At 42.7% G+C, this 18,860-nt stretch overlaps 1 protein-coding gene across 1 annotated transcript in view; it reads right to left on the reverse strand.

Annotated features, from left to right (window-relative positions):
- Nucleotides 1-1,192: 1,192 nt before the first annotated feature.
- The window catches only part of LOC124550683, a 36,497-nt gene continuing 18,829 nt past the window's right edge, over nucleotides 1,193-18,860 (reverse strand). Inside the window, exons 4-6 of the mRNA XM_047125408.1 lie at nucleotides 18,440-18,525; nucleotides 15,193-15,346; nucleotides 1,193-2,730 (exon numbers count right to left, since the gene is read on the reverse strand). Coding sequence (XP_046981364.1) covers nucleotides 2,642-2,730; nucleotides 15,193-15,346; nucleotides 18,440-18,525 — 329 coding nt within the window. The 3' untranslated portion in view covers nucleotides 1,193-2,641. The remainder of the gene's footprint in view (nucleotides 2,731-15,192; nucleotides 15,347-18,439; nucleotides 18,526-18,860) is intronic.

The raw sequence follows: 18,860 nt of genomic DNA on the forward strand, positions 1-18,860 counted from the left end.
CCACACACTTCCATCGGATCGCCACATTGTGTACCGTGATTCGTGATTCGGCACTCCACACAATGTTTTTCCACTGTTCAATCGTCCAATGTTTACGCTCCTTGCATAAAGCGAGACATCGTTTGGCATTTACGGGTGTGATGTGTGGCTTATGAGCAGCCGCTCGACCGTGGATTCTCACCTCCCGCCTAATTGTCATAGTACTTGCAGTGGATCCTGATGCAGTTTGGAATTCCTGAGTGGTAGTCTGGATAGATGTCTGCCTGTTACACATTACGACCCTCTTCGACTGTCGGCGGTCTCTGTCAGTCAACAGTCGAGGTCGGCCAGTACACTTGTGCTGTACGTGTTCCTTCACGTCTCCACTTCACTATCACATCGGAAATTGTGGACTTAGGCATGTTTAGGAGAGTGGGAATCTCGCGTACAGACGTGTGACAAAAGTGACACCCAATCACCTGCCCACGTCCGAAGTCCGTGAGTTCCGCAGAGCGCCCCATTCTGCTCTCTCACGATGTCTAGTGACTACTGAGGTCGCTGATATGGAGTACCTGGCAGTAGGTGGCAGCACAATGCACCTTATATGAAAAACGTAGGTTTTTGGGAGTGTCCGGATACTTTTGGTGACATAGTGTATGCTGGCCCCATTTCTTCCGTTTCGTTGAATTTTTGAAAGTGTCCGTATATTGTGTGTATGTGTGTGTGTGTGTGTGTGTGTGTGTAGAGAGAGAGAGAGAGAGAGAGAGAGAGAGAGAGAGAGAGAGAGAGAGATTATTTCTACTCAAATTTACGAGTTAGATACCGTTTCCAAATTGTCTCTCTAGGGCATTAGAATTATACATTTTGCGTATGTCGAAAGTATCACAGTTCGACTACCACCACTTAGGTGAGTAGTCAATGTTTTTTAAACGCACACCTACCTTTCAGGTTGTGCCGTAAGACTCTGTTTGCCGTAAGACTGTTCTTCACAACTATATTCCTTACCTTTTCATTAATTGCTGGATCTACGCATCTAGTCTTTAGTATACTCGTGTAGTACCACGTTTCGGAAATTTGTATTCTTTTTGTGTTTGAACTGTTTGCCGCTCTTCTTTTCATTGACGCGTAAGGCTATGCTCCATACAAACAATGTCAGCAGAATGATATTAAAAATTAGTTCATAAAAAAAGAAACTGACAGCACACAGTAAACACAGTCTTAGTACTTCTTTATTAATATATACAGCATCTAAAAAAAGTTAACTTCGTACAGTCTCTAAGTGATTTGCTTCACAAATCGAACACTGAATGTTACAAACTTATCTTCGACTTTTCTTTCTAAGTACGACGTAGGACACCTCTAGTCATATAATTATTTCTTAGAAAGGGGCAGCAGAGAGTAAAAATGCCACAGAAGTCAGAATAAAACAACAGTTCATTTTCGCCACACACATTGATTTCTGCAGTGTTTACAGAAAACGTCTTAAGATATCAGCCAGAGGGTCTGTTTGATTTGTAGTGACGCGATTGAGCAGACTCCCGAAATGATATTTGTTAAGAATTCGGTAAACGATAGGACAAGTTTCCGGGCATATCGCTTTTTCGTACTACACAATACATTTCGATGCAACTAACAACATGTCTTTCTCTTGACACCATGCTTAGAGTAGGGCAGTTCACTGAAAGTGAAATACAGGTGCAACCATTTTTAAAATAGTCACAAATTTCATTTGCATGAAAGTAATTTTTTCCTTCTAATTGCCTGCTATACAGATAACAAAGGAAGGAAGACATTAGAGACAGTATGCCATAGAATTAACTCTTTACCACCAAAATTTGTATCATTCCAGACCTCTGAGGATGTCGAATGTGTCTGTAATGGAGACCGTACAAAATTTCGTGATCCGTTCAATATTTTCTCCTATTTAGGGTCGAAACTATATCCCTTTTCTAAACAACCGTGTTCATTTTCGCCAAATAATTTTATACCAGCCTCAAGTCAAACCAAGTGATTACGTCGTATTATTCTGTAAGAAAATTCGACTTTTTTACCAGTCTTTTTTCACCATCGACTATTAGCTTTATGTTCAGGCATCACGATTACAGTTACGACCTTCATTTATAAGTGCAAAATTTCCTCAGCAAGCACTAGTCAAAATAATTTCAACCTCGGGCATGTATAAACGTTTCGTGGCACGTGGATAAAAATGATACGTGCTAGAAGATCATTATAATTTTTATAATCTCTGGCATGTTCTTGGGAACGAAAGTTTCCTGCTCGAAAATGATCCTGCGGTCGAAATGGCAGTCTGTATTGCTGGAAATAGAGCTAACAGTCGAAGACAAATAGAAAAATTTACGTCCTGTGAATCATGCTCATTGAAAGATACGTGGGTACAGATTTATTTGATCCAGAAACTAAACATCCGCAATTCCCAATGAATAATGCCGTATTATGGTCTCTCATCAGAGGCTCGCTTGTTGCTAATTGCATCGAAGGGCCACCGCACAGCTTCAGGAATCAATAGTCCGGACCAATAACACAACTCTCGCTGCAGCATTACGTGTGGCCCGTCAGCTATCCGCTGAAAAACACGGAGCGGATGCCGGGGTCACGAAAGTTGCCGGTAGAGTTCCGGTGGCGGGTGCTTCGGCGGTTTTCCTCAGCAATCGGCAGCGCCGGCGGCTTTCACCGCCTGGAGTTGCTGACGAGCTGTCCTCACCAGCACCACGACACTCCGCGCCAGCACCACTGCAACACGAAAACACGGCGAGCTTACCCCGTGCGCTACGACTACACGAGATGTTACGTCACGAACCGTCCGTATGACCAAACAGCTAAAAACCAGAGAGATAGAGTGTACATGGAGAGTCATTCTGTGGTAGTTTCGAAGGCGAAATAATACGTGCATGAACTTGTGAGATAAGCTGTTGGTGAATTTCTTTTCGAAATCATGCCTCACGTTTGCGCAACGACGCCAGGTCTGTTGCAGGCATACTCATAATGGTGGTGTCTCCCTCTCTGACACAGGAATATGTGAAACTGTTGGCGGTAGTTGACCAACACACATTGTTCTGAGAGATTTCTGCAATCAATTAATTGTGCAATTCATTACACTTCTTAACAAATAGTGTACACCTGAATTTAAATTACCACCTGTTTTAAGGATTGACATACAAAAACAACTTCATGGTCCAGCAGCAACAGAATTCGTGCTTCTTTGCCATATTTGTAAATCTGAGCAAGTTATGTTTGTACTGGGTTGCTTTTACAAGAAACTGTGAACATATTGGTGCTCTTCTTTAGGTATCTTGGTTGACTATGGGGTGAGGAGCACTGAATGTTAGTGAAATATATTGCGATTGTACACGTTGGGGGAAGGGGTAGGGGGACAGAAGAAGAGGCAAAAGAGAGATACTCGTTTTATCAAATAAAATTTTTTTTCTCTTATAAGGTTTCTCCTCTCAGTTGCAAGAGAGGAATATTTATCTTTCCTAATGTACATGTTTAAAAAAGTTTAAGCTCAGCAATATTTTCCATGTATGAAGCTATTTTGTTTCCTCTTTAGAATTCCTTTCGTTGAAAACGACTGTAATCTAATGAGTGGCAACAGTTGGACATTTACACATGTAAATTAGTTCACATTTCCAGTGACGATGTCAAACGAAAATAAATAAATAAATAAAAGAAAGGAGTTCCGTGTGGAGTTGATAGTCTCCCATCGGGCGCCTCCCCAGGTGGCGGATAGGGGAATTCTCTGCAGATATGGAGGGTACCGGGGAAATAAAATACCCGGGGTGGACCAAAACTATCAACCGAAATCCACCAACGTCTGCCTGGTATCAGCGTCTGTTCGCCTAGATGGTGCGGCTGCAGCAACCTTCTTGATCTCAGCAATCAAGTCGTATTCCTCGCGATCTTTCCTCGGAAGGACCACCACCAAGTTAGTTTTCAACTTGAAAACCAAACATGATGATAACACAAGGAATGAATCCACTACCCCGGGCACCAGTCGCAAGGCTGGCTTTACCTGGTCATCGGATTCCGGGGGACCAGGAGCATCATGTTACGCCTAAGGTTGAGAACCAGACGACGTCCAAATTATTACACACAAAACAAAGACACTTCATCGGTACACTTAATACTAATACTCTTTTAAAAAACTGGGCAAGATCAAACAACTTACAGACGTGCTGCAAAAATTCCAGATCAAAATCCTTGCAATCCAGGAAACACGATTTACGGACGAAAACCATTTTGATACAGACAACTACAGGATCTACAAAGGAAAACCAGCAGTTAAAACTAATGAGAAAGGACTCAAACAGTTTGGCACAGCATTTGCAGTCCACAAATCTATCAGCGACTCTGTCATTGACTTCCAGTCTGCCTCAGAACGTATATCAACGATCTCCGTCAAATCGGCCAACAAAGCATATACCTTGATAAACGCACACGCACCCACGAACAACTATAACAAGAAGAACGGCCAGAAAGTGGATGACTTCTGGAATGACCTTGAAGAGACGACAAACGAAATTGCCAAACACCATGTAATAATCTTGTTAGGCGACTTTAACGCACAATTAGGTAAAGAGAAAAAATACAGGAAAATCACAGGAATCCATACAGCTCACAAGAGAACTAACAAAAATGGGGAAAGATTGATAAGCTTTTGCGAAAATTTCGGCCTCGTAATTATGTCAACACAATTCAAAAAACCCAACAAGAAACTGTATACTTGGAAGTCGCCCAACACAATGTTGGGTGAATTCCAGATAGACCATATGGCCATCTCCAAGAGTAATACAGCAGAAATTCTGAATGTGAAAATGAAAAGAGGATTTTTTGACTCAGACCACCATCTTCTACAGATAAAGACCAGATTACAGACCAATAGAAAAAAGCCAAAATTAAACAAAGTGCTGAGACCAGACCCCGAATACATAAAAGTCAAGAAGGAGAACATCTTACAGGAAATTAGTCAGACAAACGCCACAAACTGGACAGAAGTTGTGGACGTCCTCAAATCCACGATGAAATTGGGTCAACCCCCGAGAAGGAGAAAACACAGGTGGTGGAATATAATATGTGACCAAGCAATAGAAGAAAGGACCAATGCCTGGAGAAACTTCAATAGTCACAAAACATCAGAAAAATGGCAACAATTTCTAGTAATCCGAAAACAAACATCGAAAACTATTCGGAGGGAAAAAAGAAATTATGACAAACGGCGACTAGATGAGATAGAACAAGACTTTAAGAACAACAACACCAGGAATTTTTATGAGACGTTTAAAGAACACATTGCAGGATACCGGCCACCCAATCTTTGTTTCAAGAAACCGGATGGTTCACTAGAAACTAACACGAAGAATAACTGACAAATCCTCGCAGACTATTTCAACAAACTTCTCCACTGCGAAAGACCTACAGAGGATATTCACTATGAGACGTCTACACCAAATCCTGACTCTAAGCCGCCAACCATCAACGAAATAGTAGAAATTATCAAGACACTCAAAAACAATAGAGCCCCAGGAGAAGATGGAATTATTGCAGAACTACGGAAACTAAATAATGAAAGATTAACAGGAAAAATTCACAAAATCATATTAAACATTTGGGAAACAGAACAGATCCCTTCTGAATGGAAATGCGCACTCATCCATCCACTCCACAAAAAAGGGGACAAAACTGAACCAAATAATTACAGGGGTATCTCACTCGTACCGGTCACATATAAAATCCTATCAAAAGTTCTCATGAATAGATTAGAAGAACAAGCTGACCCACAAATAGGAGACTACCAGGCTGGTTTTCGCAAGGGACGATCATGCATAGAGCAGATTTGGAATCTGAAAATGATTCTCCAGATGAGAAACACCCGAAACACAGTGATTACTTTTGTAGATTTTAAAAAAGCCTACGACTCAATAGACAGAGTATCGCTCTGCAACACGCTGGAAGAATTCAACATTGACAGAAAGACAAGAGCAATCATTCGGCAAACATTAACTGACAGTCTCCAAGGTTAAATTTAGGGGGGATATCTCTGAACCATTTGAAATCCAAACTGGAGTGCGACAGGGTGACGGACTTTCACCATTACTCTTTAATATCATTCTTGAAAAAATTATCAGGACGTGGGAAAAAGAAGTCAAAGGAATCCAAATTGGCATTAGAAAAGATAATAGATTCAATGTGGAGTGTTTAGCTTTTGCGGATGACCTTGCAATCCTCACAAATAATAGAAAAGAAGCCACTAATGCCATAGAGAAGTTACACGAAATTGCAGAAAGAACTGGCCTGCAAATTTCGTGTGAGAAAACCCAGTACATACAAAGAGTGCCAAAAGACAAATTGCCTATTGTGACAACCCATGGGAAAATCGTACAAGTACCACATTTTAAGTACCTGGGAGGAATCATCCAGCCATCAGGGATCAACCTAAAGGCCAATGAGGAAAGAATAAAAAAACTACAGAAAGCATATAAACTCCCGTGGAACTATTATAACAAAAAGTCCATATCCATTAACGCAAAATTGAGGCACTACAACACTGTCGTACTTCCGGAGGCACTGTATGCATCTGAAACAACACAAATAGGTGGGCAAACTAAAATCAAAGAAATAGAGAAACAAGAAAGGAAAATTATCAGGAAAATTTTTGGCCCGATACAAGAGCAAGGAATCTGGAAGAAGAGACCAACATCAGAATTATATAAATACACAGACAAGATTACGGATACTATAAGGAAAAGAAGAATGCAGTTCTACGGACATATCCACAGGATGAATGAAAACAGAATTTCAAAGCGCATTCTTAAAGTCATCAACTCAGGCAGGGGAAAAACAAAATGGATAAAAGAAGTTGAAGAGTACCTCAGACAAGCACACATAACAGTAAACGATGCAGAAAATACAACTGAATTCAGGAACATCATCAAAAAACATAAATTTGATACCACAACACAGAAGAGACCAGGATGCAAATGGACAGCGGAGCGAAAGAAACAACACAGTGAACACATGAAGAAAATTTGGGCTCAGAAAAAACATAAACAATCATCATAAAGGAATTCAAGTTCAAACGCTCTCTTAAATGGGAATAATCGCAAATAATAATAATAAAAGAACGAGTTCATTGTAAGGGGAGTTTCGATAACAAAGTGGATCAAGTAAATATAGTTAGCTGAATGTAAAATTTCCGAAGCTTGCAATGGAGCAAAGCATCTTCTCATATTGATCTACGTTTGTTTCGACAGGATTCAGTAATACAGAACTATGATCTTCATTTGTAGCTTTACGATAGTAAGAAAATCTTTCATCTAAGTAAAACTGCAGAATCCAAAACAATACCAAACATTTTGTCCAAAAATAAGATATTTATAGTGATAAGCACGCCGAGGCGTTTCTGCCTGCAACAGACCTGGCGTTCGCCGTGCCTAGCTGACGTGACGTCACCAACAAGCACCGAGGCCTTCCTTTGAGTCGGTGTTGGTTTGCGTCAACGAGCACAAAAGAAGTAAAATACGAATATATCTTATTTAAAATGAGACATGTTTAAAAATGTTATCTGTCAGCGGTTTTGTTATTTAGCGTTACACGCGCAATCGGAATTACTGGTATCTTTGATCAATAGTAGATCACGATACTGTTTGACGAAATTTGCGATTCCGTTATTTTTCGATCTATGTTTTACCCGAATTTGCAAATCTGACGTAAAAGAAACGAGCCTGTGGGATCGGTGTATCCTATGGAACCATTTATGTAATTTTCATACTTCTCCAGGTTTTTCAATAAAACTTTGCAACATTACTTTTATTTTTTTATTTTAACAGAATTTAATTATCATATAAGTTCTATTTGTTTTATTTGACCGTAAATTGTGTATATCACGCACTTTACAGGTTGTTGTTTTTTTTGTGGTTTTCAGTCAGAAGATTGGTTTGAAGCAGCTCTGTTCTGTGCAGCCTCTTTATCTCCGAATAAATATTGCAGCCTATTTCCTGGATCTGTTAACATGGTTAGTTGGTTGATTTAGTTGGCAGAGGACACCAAACTGCGAGGCCATCGGCCCGAACGGATTAGGGAATTATGCGGAAGGAAATCGGCCGTGCTCTTTCAAAGAAACCATTCCGGCATTTTCCTGAAGTGATTTAGCGAAATCACGGAAAACATAAATCGGTATGGCCGGACGCGGGTTTGAACCACCGTCCTCCCGAATGCGAATCCAGAGTACTAACCACTGCGCCACCTCGCTCGGCCTACTTACATGTATTCATCTCTTGGTCTTCGCCTACGATTTTTACCATCCACGCTTCTCTCCAATACTAAAATGGTGGTAACTTGCTGTCTCAGAATGTGTCCTAGAAATCGATCCCCTCTTTTAGTTAAGTTTACCACGAATTTCTTGACTCCTCAGTTCTGTTCAGTACTTCCTCATTAGTTATGAAGTCTATCCATGTAATCTTTAGCATTCTTCGGTAGCACTGAACATTTTATTACCTATTAAATAAGGAACTCTTCTAGTTTTCCGTGAGGAAATTCATTTATAAAATTACAGTCATATGGAAGATTAAAATTTTATATTGTCTTTCCTATGACTGTACTTTTATGAAAAATTATTTTGGAGATGTGACATACACCATAATCTTTACAGAACTGTGTTTCACAATTATTTACAATAATATACAATTACATTTATTCTTATAAATTTTACTGATCTCAAGAGCCATGTTTTCTTCGTAACTGATCACTCATGTTTGCAGAAAACTATGTGCAAATGTTAATTTGACCAATTGCCGGTTCTAGAGCACTCTAGAACTTGATTCTGTAATATATCGCTTTTCAAGTGCGCCAAAAGTAATTAGTCTTTGTCTCGGGGTCGAGGAATACAGTCTTTGTTTGAACGCATAGAGTAGAAATATCTCTGGAGTGAGCATTCAGAAGCGCAGAATTGATTTTCTGTTGTCAACATACGTTGCCACAATGGTCACGTGGCCGGCCGGTGTGGCCGTGCGGTTAAAGGCGCTTCAGTCTGGAACCGCGTGACCGCTGCGGTCGCAGGTTCGAATCCTGCCTTGGGCATGGAAGTGTGTGATGTCCTTAGGTTAGTTAGGTTTAATTAGTTCTAAGTTCTAGCCGACTGATGACCTCAGAAGTTAAGTCGCATAGTGCTCAGAGCCATTTGAACCATTTTTTGAATGGTCACGTGATCTCGGGACGCCGTAGATTTGTCCGACATTTGTCCTATAAATTTTGAATGTTGTCATATCGCTAGTAAAGACAGATTCCCTTCGTAAGTGGTGTGGACTTAGCATAGACGTTTTGCAGGCGCCATAGCAGTTTACGTCTGATATTTGAAATAAATTGGGCTCTTAGCTTTGAAGAGCAAAATGAACGAGCATGACGTCAGAGAAGCTTCACGTCAGCATGTATTTACAATGTCTTTCATGTCACATCTCGTCAAGTCGCTTAACACAGTACTGAACGGCGAAATTGGGGTTTTGAGTGACCATCCCTAATATGCATAAAATGTTATAGTATCAGAACTGAGGAGTTAACAACGACAAAATTTGTCAATGGCCGAAGCAAACTTTATTACCTATGTTCTTGATCAATTATGTTTGGTAAATTACTTAGAAGTGAGACAACGTTTCAAAACATCGACAGTTATTTACTAGGGAAAATATGTACATTCATACACATCAAAGAAAGCTTCAAACGAATTAATGAAGCCTATTAAACTTATCCATTATGTTTTTTCTTACGTAATTGATAACGTCATAAACAACTGTATTTTACTCCTTCATTAAAGCTGACTTTTTTGCTTAAAATGTCATATGGTGGAATTTGCTTCGTCTACTTATGTTCTTATTCATACACATTGTGGGCGTCAGCGCCGTTGTGTTATTGTAAAACCTAAATAACTTTTCGCCTTCAGATATACGATCTCGGTTGTGTAAGAAAGTGGATAAAATATCCCAGTCGTCATGGAACATCTCCAATCTGTCACTAAAACAAAGCGCTATTATAAAATAAAAATTTTGAAGGTACAGCAGCACAAAATCCACTACTATAAGGAGAATGAGCGCGGCGAAAATAGGTTAACTTAAGATGTTAACAGACGGGTACCGTTAAAATTTTCTTCCCGAGAAACCTTGACGTACCGTGAAATGACGTGACGTTCCGTTGACGACCTGTGCGAATACCTCCATTCGAAAGGTATTGTAGGCTCACTCCAGAGATATTTCTACTCTATGTTTGACCGTGAAGTTGTAAGTTAGTCTTCGTGCCGTGGACAGAATGTGTGTCAAGCGAGATTTTTACTTCGGTAACTGTAATTTCCATTGAAAATGCATTCGGTATGTTCTAGGATTTTGTTGATTGAGGGCAGTGATCAGTATGAAGTCTGTGTATGCTCTAAAGAAAGCCCTCTTTAGTTATGTGCAGAATACTGATGCACATATTTCATTGTTTTCCTTTGCACATGAAAGAAAATACGATGAAAAAGTATCTCCACGAATGTCAACAGACATGGACCTTTACATCATCCCTTTGACAAGAAGTAGTCTGGAGCCATAAGTACTGACACGAAATAAGATGAGAATTAAGTCTTTTCCTCATTACATCATCCAATTTGGAACTGTTTTGTATTACTGTTTCTCGTACTATATAGCTACGCATTTACATAGCTGAGTGACTAGATAAAAAAATGCAATTAATTATCATCAAATTTCGTAACAGTGACTTTTAAACCGGCATAGAGAACATTAGTACTAGAACCAGCACAAGCAAGAACTTTCACTTGTTTAAATCCATGTGAATACGTGAATTTATTGTACTAATAAAGGCTTCGTAATTTCCTTATGCTGTATCATGTACCATGTCCATTTGATTTGACTTCCAGAAACATGGCGGAGAGTTGTTCAGTTTGCTCTACTTAAGACACGGTGTTACTTCTTTATGTATTCTGTCTCTTTGGCTAAGTCGGTCATCCGGTCGAAGTGCCTATATAACGGATTTCAAGTGCAACAGAAATTTGATTTACGTTACTTCACACAATTATTGACCGACTTTAAACATTTGAAATGCTTTCTACAATTACATCCATACTCCGCAAGTCACCTTACAGTGTGTGGCGGAGGGTACTTTGAGTACCTCTATCGGTTCTCCCTCCTATTCCAGTCTCGTGTTGTTCGTAGAAAGAAAGATTGTCGGTATGCCTCTGTGTGGGCTCAAATCTTTCTGATTTTATCCTCATGGTCTCTTCGCGAGATATACGTAGGAGGGAGCAATATACTGCTTTACTCCTTGGTGAAGGTATGTTGTCGAAACTTTAACAAAAGCCCGTACCGAGCTACTGAGCGTCTCTCTTGCAGAGTCTTCCACTGGTGTTTATCTATCACCTCCGTAACGCTTTCGCGATTGCTAAATGATCCTGTAACGAAGCGCGCTGCTCTCCGTTGGATCTTCTCTATCTCTTCTATCAACCCTATCTGGTACGGACCCCACACTGCTGAGCAGTATTCAAGCAGTGGGCGAACAAGTGTACTGTAACCTATTTCCTTTGTTTTCGGATTGCATTTCCTCAGGATTCTTCCAATGAATGGCATCTGCTTTACCGACGATTAATTGTATATGGTCATTCCATTTTAAATCACTCCTAATGCCTACTCCCAGATAATTTATGGAATTAACTGCTTCCAATTGCTGACCTGCTATATTGTAGCTAAATGATAAAGTATCTTTCTTTCTATGTATTCGCAGCACATTACACTTGTCTACACTGAGATTCAATTGCCATTCCCTGCACCATGCGTCAATTCGTTGCAGATCCTCCTGGATTTCAGTACAATTTCCCATTGTTACAACCTCTCGATATACTACAGCATCATCCGCAAAAAGCCTCGGTGAACTTCCGATGTTATCCACAAGGTCATTTATGTATATTGTGAATAGCAACGGTCCTACGACACTCCCCTGCGGCACACATGAAATCACTCTTACTTCGGAAGACTTCTCTCCATTGAAAATGACATGCTGCGTTCTGTTATCTAGAAACTCTTCAATCCAATCACACAATTGGTCTGATAGTCCATATGCTCTTACTTTGTTCATTAAACGACTGTGGGGAACTGTATCCGACGTCTTGCAGAAGTCAAGAAACACGGCATCTACCTGGGAACCCGTGTCTATGGCCCTCTGAGTCTCGTGGACGAATAGCGCGAGCTGAGTTTCACACCATCGTCTTTTTAGAAACCCATGTTGATTCCCACAGAGTAGATTTCTAATCTCCAGAAAAGTTATTATACTCGAACATAATACGTGTTCCAAAATTCTACAACTGATCGACGTTAGAGATATAGGTCTATAGTTCTGCACATTTGTTCGACGTCCATTCTTGAGAACGGAGATGACCTGTGCCCTTTTCCAATCTTTTGCAACGCTACGCTCTTCTAGAGACCTACGGTACATTGCTACAAGAAGGGGGGCAAGTTTCATGATCTACTCATTAGGAGGTACACTCTTTCGTTACAGCCGGCCGGTGTGGCTTATCGGTTCTAGGCGCTTCAGTCTGGAACCGCGAACCACTACGGTCGCAGGTTCGAATCCTGCCTCGGGCATGGATGTGTGTCATGTCCTTAGGTTAGTTAGGTTTAAGTAGTTCTAAGTTCTAGGGGACTGATGACCACAGATGTTAAGTCCCATAGTGCTCAGAGCCATTTGAACCATTTGAACATGCATGGGTGTAACACTTAGTAGTAACATGAAATGGAATGATCACATGGTCTCAGTCGTGTGTAAAGTAGGTGGTAGACTTCGGTTTATTGGTAGAATACCGGGGAATTGGAATCAATCTGCTTACAAATCACACGTGCCATCCATTCTAGAATACTGCTCAAATTTGTGGGACGCATACCAAATAGGAACGGTAGGGGACACCTTATACAGAGAAGAGCAGCACGAATGGTCACAGGTTTGTTTGACCTGCAGGAGAATGTTACAGAGGTGATGAAATAACTGAACTCTTAACGATAGACTGAAACTATCCCGACAAATTCTGCTACCAAAACTTTAGAGAACTGGCTTTGAATGATAACTAGGGATATACACTACAACACAAGGGATCCCGAGACAATATTAGATTAATTACAAAACGCAAAAAGGCATTTAAACCATCATTTTTCCCTCGCTCAGTACGTGAATGGAACAGGAAAAGTCCCTGATAACTGATCCCTGATAACTGATACGGTGGAACATCCTCTCTGCCGTCCGCTGTGGCCGAGCGGTTCTAGGCACTACAGTCCGGAACCGCGCTGCTGTTACGGTCGCATGTTCGAATCCGGCCTCGGGCATGGATGTCTGTGATGTCCTTAGGAGAAGCTCCGTCCACGCCACGCCGCAGCCCCAGTGGTCCACAACCCCACGACGACTACCGCAGTCCACTTCACGCCTCCGCCGCCCCACGCCGAACCCAGGGTTAATGTGCAGTTGGTAGACCCCCCCCCCCCCCCCAACAGGGTCAGTCTCACATCAGACAAGTGTAACCTCTATGTTTGCGTGGTACAGTAATGGTGGTGTACGCGTACGTGGAGAACTTGTCTGTGCAGCAATTGCCGACATAGTGTAGCTGGGGCGGAATAAGGGGAACCAGCCCGCATTCGCCGAGGCAAATGGAAAACCACCTAAAAACCATCCACAGACTGGCCGGCTCACTGGACCTCCGAGAAGATTCGTGCCAGGGATCAGGGGCTCCTTCCCTCTCTGGATGTCCTTAGGTTAGTTAGGTTTAAGTAGTTCTAAGTCTAGGGGACTGATGACCTCAGATGTTAAGTCCCATAGTGCTTAGAGCCATTTGAACCATTTGAGCCATCCTCTCTGCCATACACTTCAATTGTTAGCAGAGTACAGATGCAGGTGTAGATCTCAAGCGACGCTCAGCACTGACCACAGAAATGTGTGTCTTAAGAGGGGCCACTATTTCTTTTTAACTCCCTACGTACAATCATTGTGCTAGCTGGATGCTGGTAGCCCTTTAGAGCTCACGATTTATTACTCCCGCTGATTTCATACGATTATTTTAACAAAGTCACTGTACCTGTCATCACATGAACCTTCCCTGGTCTTGGTTTAGCTCTGATTGCTCCTTCTCGTTTCCACTTTACGACAGTTCCACGAACAGTGGACTTGCGCAGATTTAGAAAGGCTGAACTGTACCTGATAGGTTTTTTTACTGGGGTGACACCCAGTAACTAGTCTACATTCGAAGTCACTAAGCTCTGCTGACCAACTCATCCTGCTTTTACCGCTTCCCCACTCGCACTCCCCGCCTCGTTTTACACTGGCGGGTCCACCTCTCGTGACATCTAGTTGTCAGTTGAGCGTTACAACTTGTCCGGATACTTTTGACCAGGTAGTGTATCGTGATACTGGACACACAACATGGTTACCTCTGGGTGGCATAGTCGGTAAGCTGGACAGCAGGCATTGAATTTCTGACATGTTAAAGCCTATGTCTTTGTCCTGTCTTCGAAGTATCCATGGCATCGTTCAGCAAGATAATACAAGACCGGATGTTTTTCTTGCTGACACGCCTCGATGCAGAAAAGTTCGATTGTTGCCCTCGTCAGCATGTCGTCCTGATGATTAACCCACCCTTCCAAGGCTGTGGCACATCACACTCGCCCTCTTTACGAGTGATGGACTCTAGTGTAGAGTTGAAGCAGGATTTAATGACTTAGCAGGCTCTGTCGTCCAAGCTTATTTCGACTTGTGTCAGGCTGTGTTAGAGTCATTGCTGCTTCCAGAGGTCTACTAAATTTGTCACTTTGATACCTCCAAATCATGCAATATTCCTACTTTCATTATCAGACGTCAAGAGGTCGCCAGTTTAGAATTGGAGGGAAATGTAGGGAGTAAAGGTCGTAGAGACCAGGAGATGAATACAGTAAGCAGCTTCAAACTGGTGTAGGTTACAGGAGCTACTGGGGAAGAAGAAGATGGAATAAGAAGAAGGAGCTTGTGCAGGATAGAGTAGCATGGTGAGCTTCATCAAATCAGCGTTCGGTCTGAAGACAACAATAATAACTACTTTGCTGTATAAGCGCAATAAGTCGAATTTCGCTGTAGTTCTTGGTGTTGACAATTGAATGGCTAGCAGTGTAACACATGGCTGAAGCGCAGTGGTTTTGTGTTTCGACTTACCCCCAGATATGAGGAAGAGGTAGAGCAGCACCAGCATAGCGACGATGTCCAGGTCGAAGTAGGTGCGAACCCCAAACCACAGAGCCACTGCTGTGGTGGCCACATGCATGGCCGAGAAGCCCCACACCCACGCCATCACCAGCCGGGGATCACTCTGGGAACAGCCAGCGAAAAGCTCAGCCCAAACGGTACTCGCAGCGCTGAAAAGGGCACAGCAGGCTAGGCGAAATCAAACAGAGCACAGTGTTTCAGACAGTCCTATCATCATTGTGGACCTGTGATGGTGCCATCTATCATGCAAAGTTACTTCTGCACTCATTAGTCAGAACATTATGACCACTACCCACTTCAAGTCTGTTGGTGTAGCATGAACATGACGTGACAAGGAAAGTTCGCTGCCTGGCAAAACAGCTGAAGCATCCAGATGACATGGTCGGATGTCGGTGAACTTCATACACATACATACCATCGATGGGTAGGTAATGCGTTAGTGTTCTTCGTGTTTAACGTCGTTAGCAGGCCTGGTAAGATATATGAGGCTTGAACAGCATATGCCATTGAGGAACCATTGTGAAGGACTAAGAGGTGCTCCACAGCCGTGTGAGACAGCGTTATCAGCAGTTAACAAAAACGGTTCAAATGGCTCTGAGCATTATGGGACTTAACATCTGAAGTCGTTAGTCCCTTAGAACTTAGAACTACTTAAAACTAACTAACCTAAGGACATCACACACATCCATGCCCGAGGTAGGATTCGAACCTGCGACCGTAGCGGTCGCGCGGTTCCAGACTGAAGCACCTAGAACCGCTCGGCTACACAGAACGGCAGCAGTTAACAGACTTTGAAAGATGCCTCTTTGTGAGTCTCCATTTGGCAATATCCAGAGTTTTGGGGCATTCAGTTGTGACAGTGGCCCAATGTTGGGCAACATGGGTACATGAGGGCAGGTAAATGCATCATCTAGATTCCAGTTTACTGTGTCTGATCCCCATAACGGACAGTCGCCTTACTATGCACCAAGCACATCGTAACTCCTTCACACCTATGTCTGCCTCTGTGAACAAGTAACAGATACCTTGCCACGTAGTGTGTCATCCCACACCACTGGTCGGAGACTATCTGCAGCCACACTTGGGAATACTGCCCTCTGCGTAGATTCTATCAACAGCACAACACAGAGGACTGCATTTTGAGTAGTACCATGACCAGGATGCATGGACTGATGATGAATAACGTTATGTTCAGCAACGAATCGTGGTAGTGCACTTCTGGGTGACCATGCTGGCGACTTTAGGAGAGGTTCCATTCTTCCAATGTTTTGGAGTGGCAGAGCGTTGTTATTCGCAGCCCCATGGTGGGGGAAGCCATCAGGTCACGGCTGGTAGTGATCAAGGGTACTGCCGGCCGGAGTGGCCGAGCGGCTCTAGGCGCTTCAGTCTGAAACCGCGCGACCGCTACGGTCGCAGGTTCGAATCCTGCCACGGGCATGGATGTGTGTGATGTCCTTAGGTTAGTTAGGTTTAAGTAGTTCTAAGTTCTAGGAACTGATGACCTCCGATGTTAAGTCCCATAGTGGTCACAGCCATTTGAACCATTTGATCAAGGCTACTGTGAGGGCACAATGGTGTGTTATGAACATCGTGTGTCTTTATGTCTTGCTTTTCATACAGTAGTATATTTGTTCCATTTTTCAATATGACAACACTCGTCTACATGTGACAGGCATGTCTATGATGTGTTTGCATGGTGTTGAGGTGCTCCCATGGCCAGCAAGATCACCAGATCTGTTCCAAATACGAAAAGTGTAGGAACAGCTCGGACGTCAACTCCTTCCCAGCGGAGTAACCAGAACATTAAGGACGAGTTACGACAGTTGTGAACCAGTTTGCTTCAGAAAAGTGTACCATGCCTTTATCACATCCTTCACAACCGAATCAGTGGATGGTTCCAGGCCAGAGAGGATGTAACATCATATTGAGAAGTGGGCTCGTATTGTCAAGTCCTTTGCAATCGCAGAGAAAGCCACGTAGCTTCTCAACCCATCAAGTTTTATTTCATTTCCTCCTCCACTTATGGCTCCTTCACTTTCTGTGTCAGGCTATTTATGTACATGGAGCGGAGATGAATGGGTACTCATTTGAGCGACTGCAAATAGGAAAATCCACAAGTGACATCTACAAGGGGCAGATTTTCAAGGAACGGCTCCTTGTGACTAGCATCACAGAAACGCCGAAGCCAGGCTGTTTGTCTGGTACTGTCTAAAGCATCTGTGGGACGCGGTTGCAGGATGGTGAAGCCAAGAGTACGCGACAAGATGTTGGACTCCAAACTTCATCACAATACGTGGAGGTTGGAGTCTTGTCCACTTTGTAAAGCAGGATAGATGGTGATCTGTGGTTGATATAATGGCAGAGCGCTATGCTGGTTAAGATAAATGTATCGGAACACGCCGCCCATGCGTGTTCCCATGTTGACCCAACGGCGCCATCATTTACGATTATAGTTCAAAAATGGCTCTGAGCACTATGGGACTTAACGTCTGAGGTCATCAGTCCCCTAGAACGTAGAACTACTTAACCCTAACTAACCTAAGGACATCACACACATCCATGCCCGAGGCAGGATTCGAAGCTGCGACCGTAGCAGTCGCGCCGTTCCGGATTGAAGCGCCTAGAACCGCTCGGCCACAGCAGCCGGCGATTATAGTGGGCACGAGAACACCGAGATTGGGCCATGTATAAATGGAAGCGTATTGCCTGGTCAAATTTGTCATGTTCCTTGTTACAAAAGATCGATGGTCGTTCCTGCATGTGCTGCCACCCAGGCAAATGGCTGCTCGAAAAATGCAGCGTGCGATGGAGAGGCCAGTCGAGGTGGTACAGTGCTACATGGAGTATTCACCTTGATTTTCAAGGAGTTCTAGTCGTAGTAATCGAAGGAACCATCACAACAAGGGAGTACGTGAACTTCATTGGGAACCGTATGCATCCCTTATGCTTGGTGTCTTCTCCGACGGCAATGGGATTTTTCATCAGAGTAAATGTCAGTGTCACAAAGCCAGAATCGTGCTACAGTGGTTCGAGGGGTGTGATAGTGAAATCACGTTGATGTCTTGCTCATCAAATTATCCGTATCCGAACCAGATGGAACACATTTAACTAAAAGGATAACACAACCAAACAACAACAAAAGTTGATAGGAGAGATTTCATCATTTTGTCTAAGGCTAGTTCAAAATGTTTCTTACCTTTCTTTGTCCAATGAGCAGGATGATGTTGAAGATCTGCTTGATGATGGTGAAGCCCGTGTACAAGAAGCACGACAACGTTCTCTCTAAGAAAGTCACACAGCAAATATTAAAAGGAAAATTCAGAATCGTTTGCAGTGGACAGCTTAGTTTGTAGTTTTAGAAATACATACACTCCTGGAAATTGAAATAAGAACACCGTGAATTCATTGTCCCAGGAAGGGGAAACTTTATTGACACATTCCTGGGGTCAGATACATCACATGATCACACTGACAGAACCACAGGCACATAGACACAGGCAACAGAGCATGCACAATGTCGGCACTAGTACAGTGTATATCCACCTTTCGCAGCAATGCAGGCTGCTATTCTCCCATGGAGACGATCGTAGAGATGCTGGATGTAGTCCTGTGGAACG

Source organism: Schistocerca americana, chromosome 9, assembly GCF_021461395.2.
Source record: "Schistocerca americana isolate TAMUIC-IGC-003095 chromosome 9, iqSchAmer2.1, whole genome shotgun sequence".
NCBI classification, from domain to species: Eukaryota; Metazoa; Arthropoda; class Insecta; order Orthoptera; family Acrididae; genus Schistocerca; species Schistocerca americana.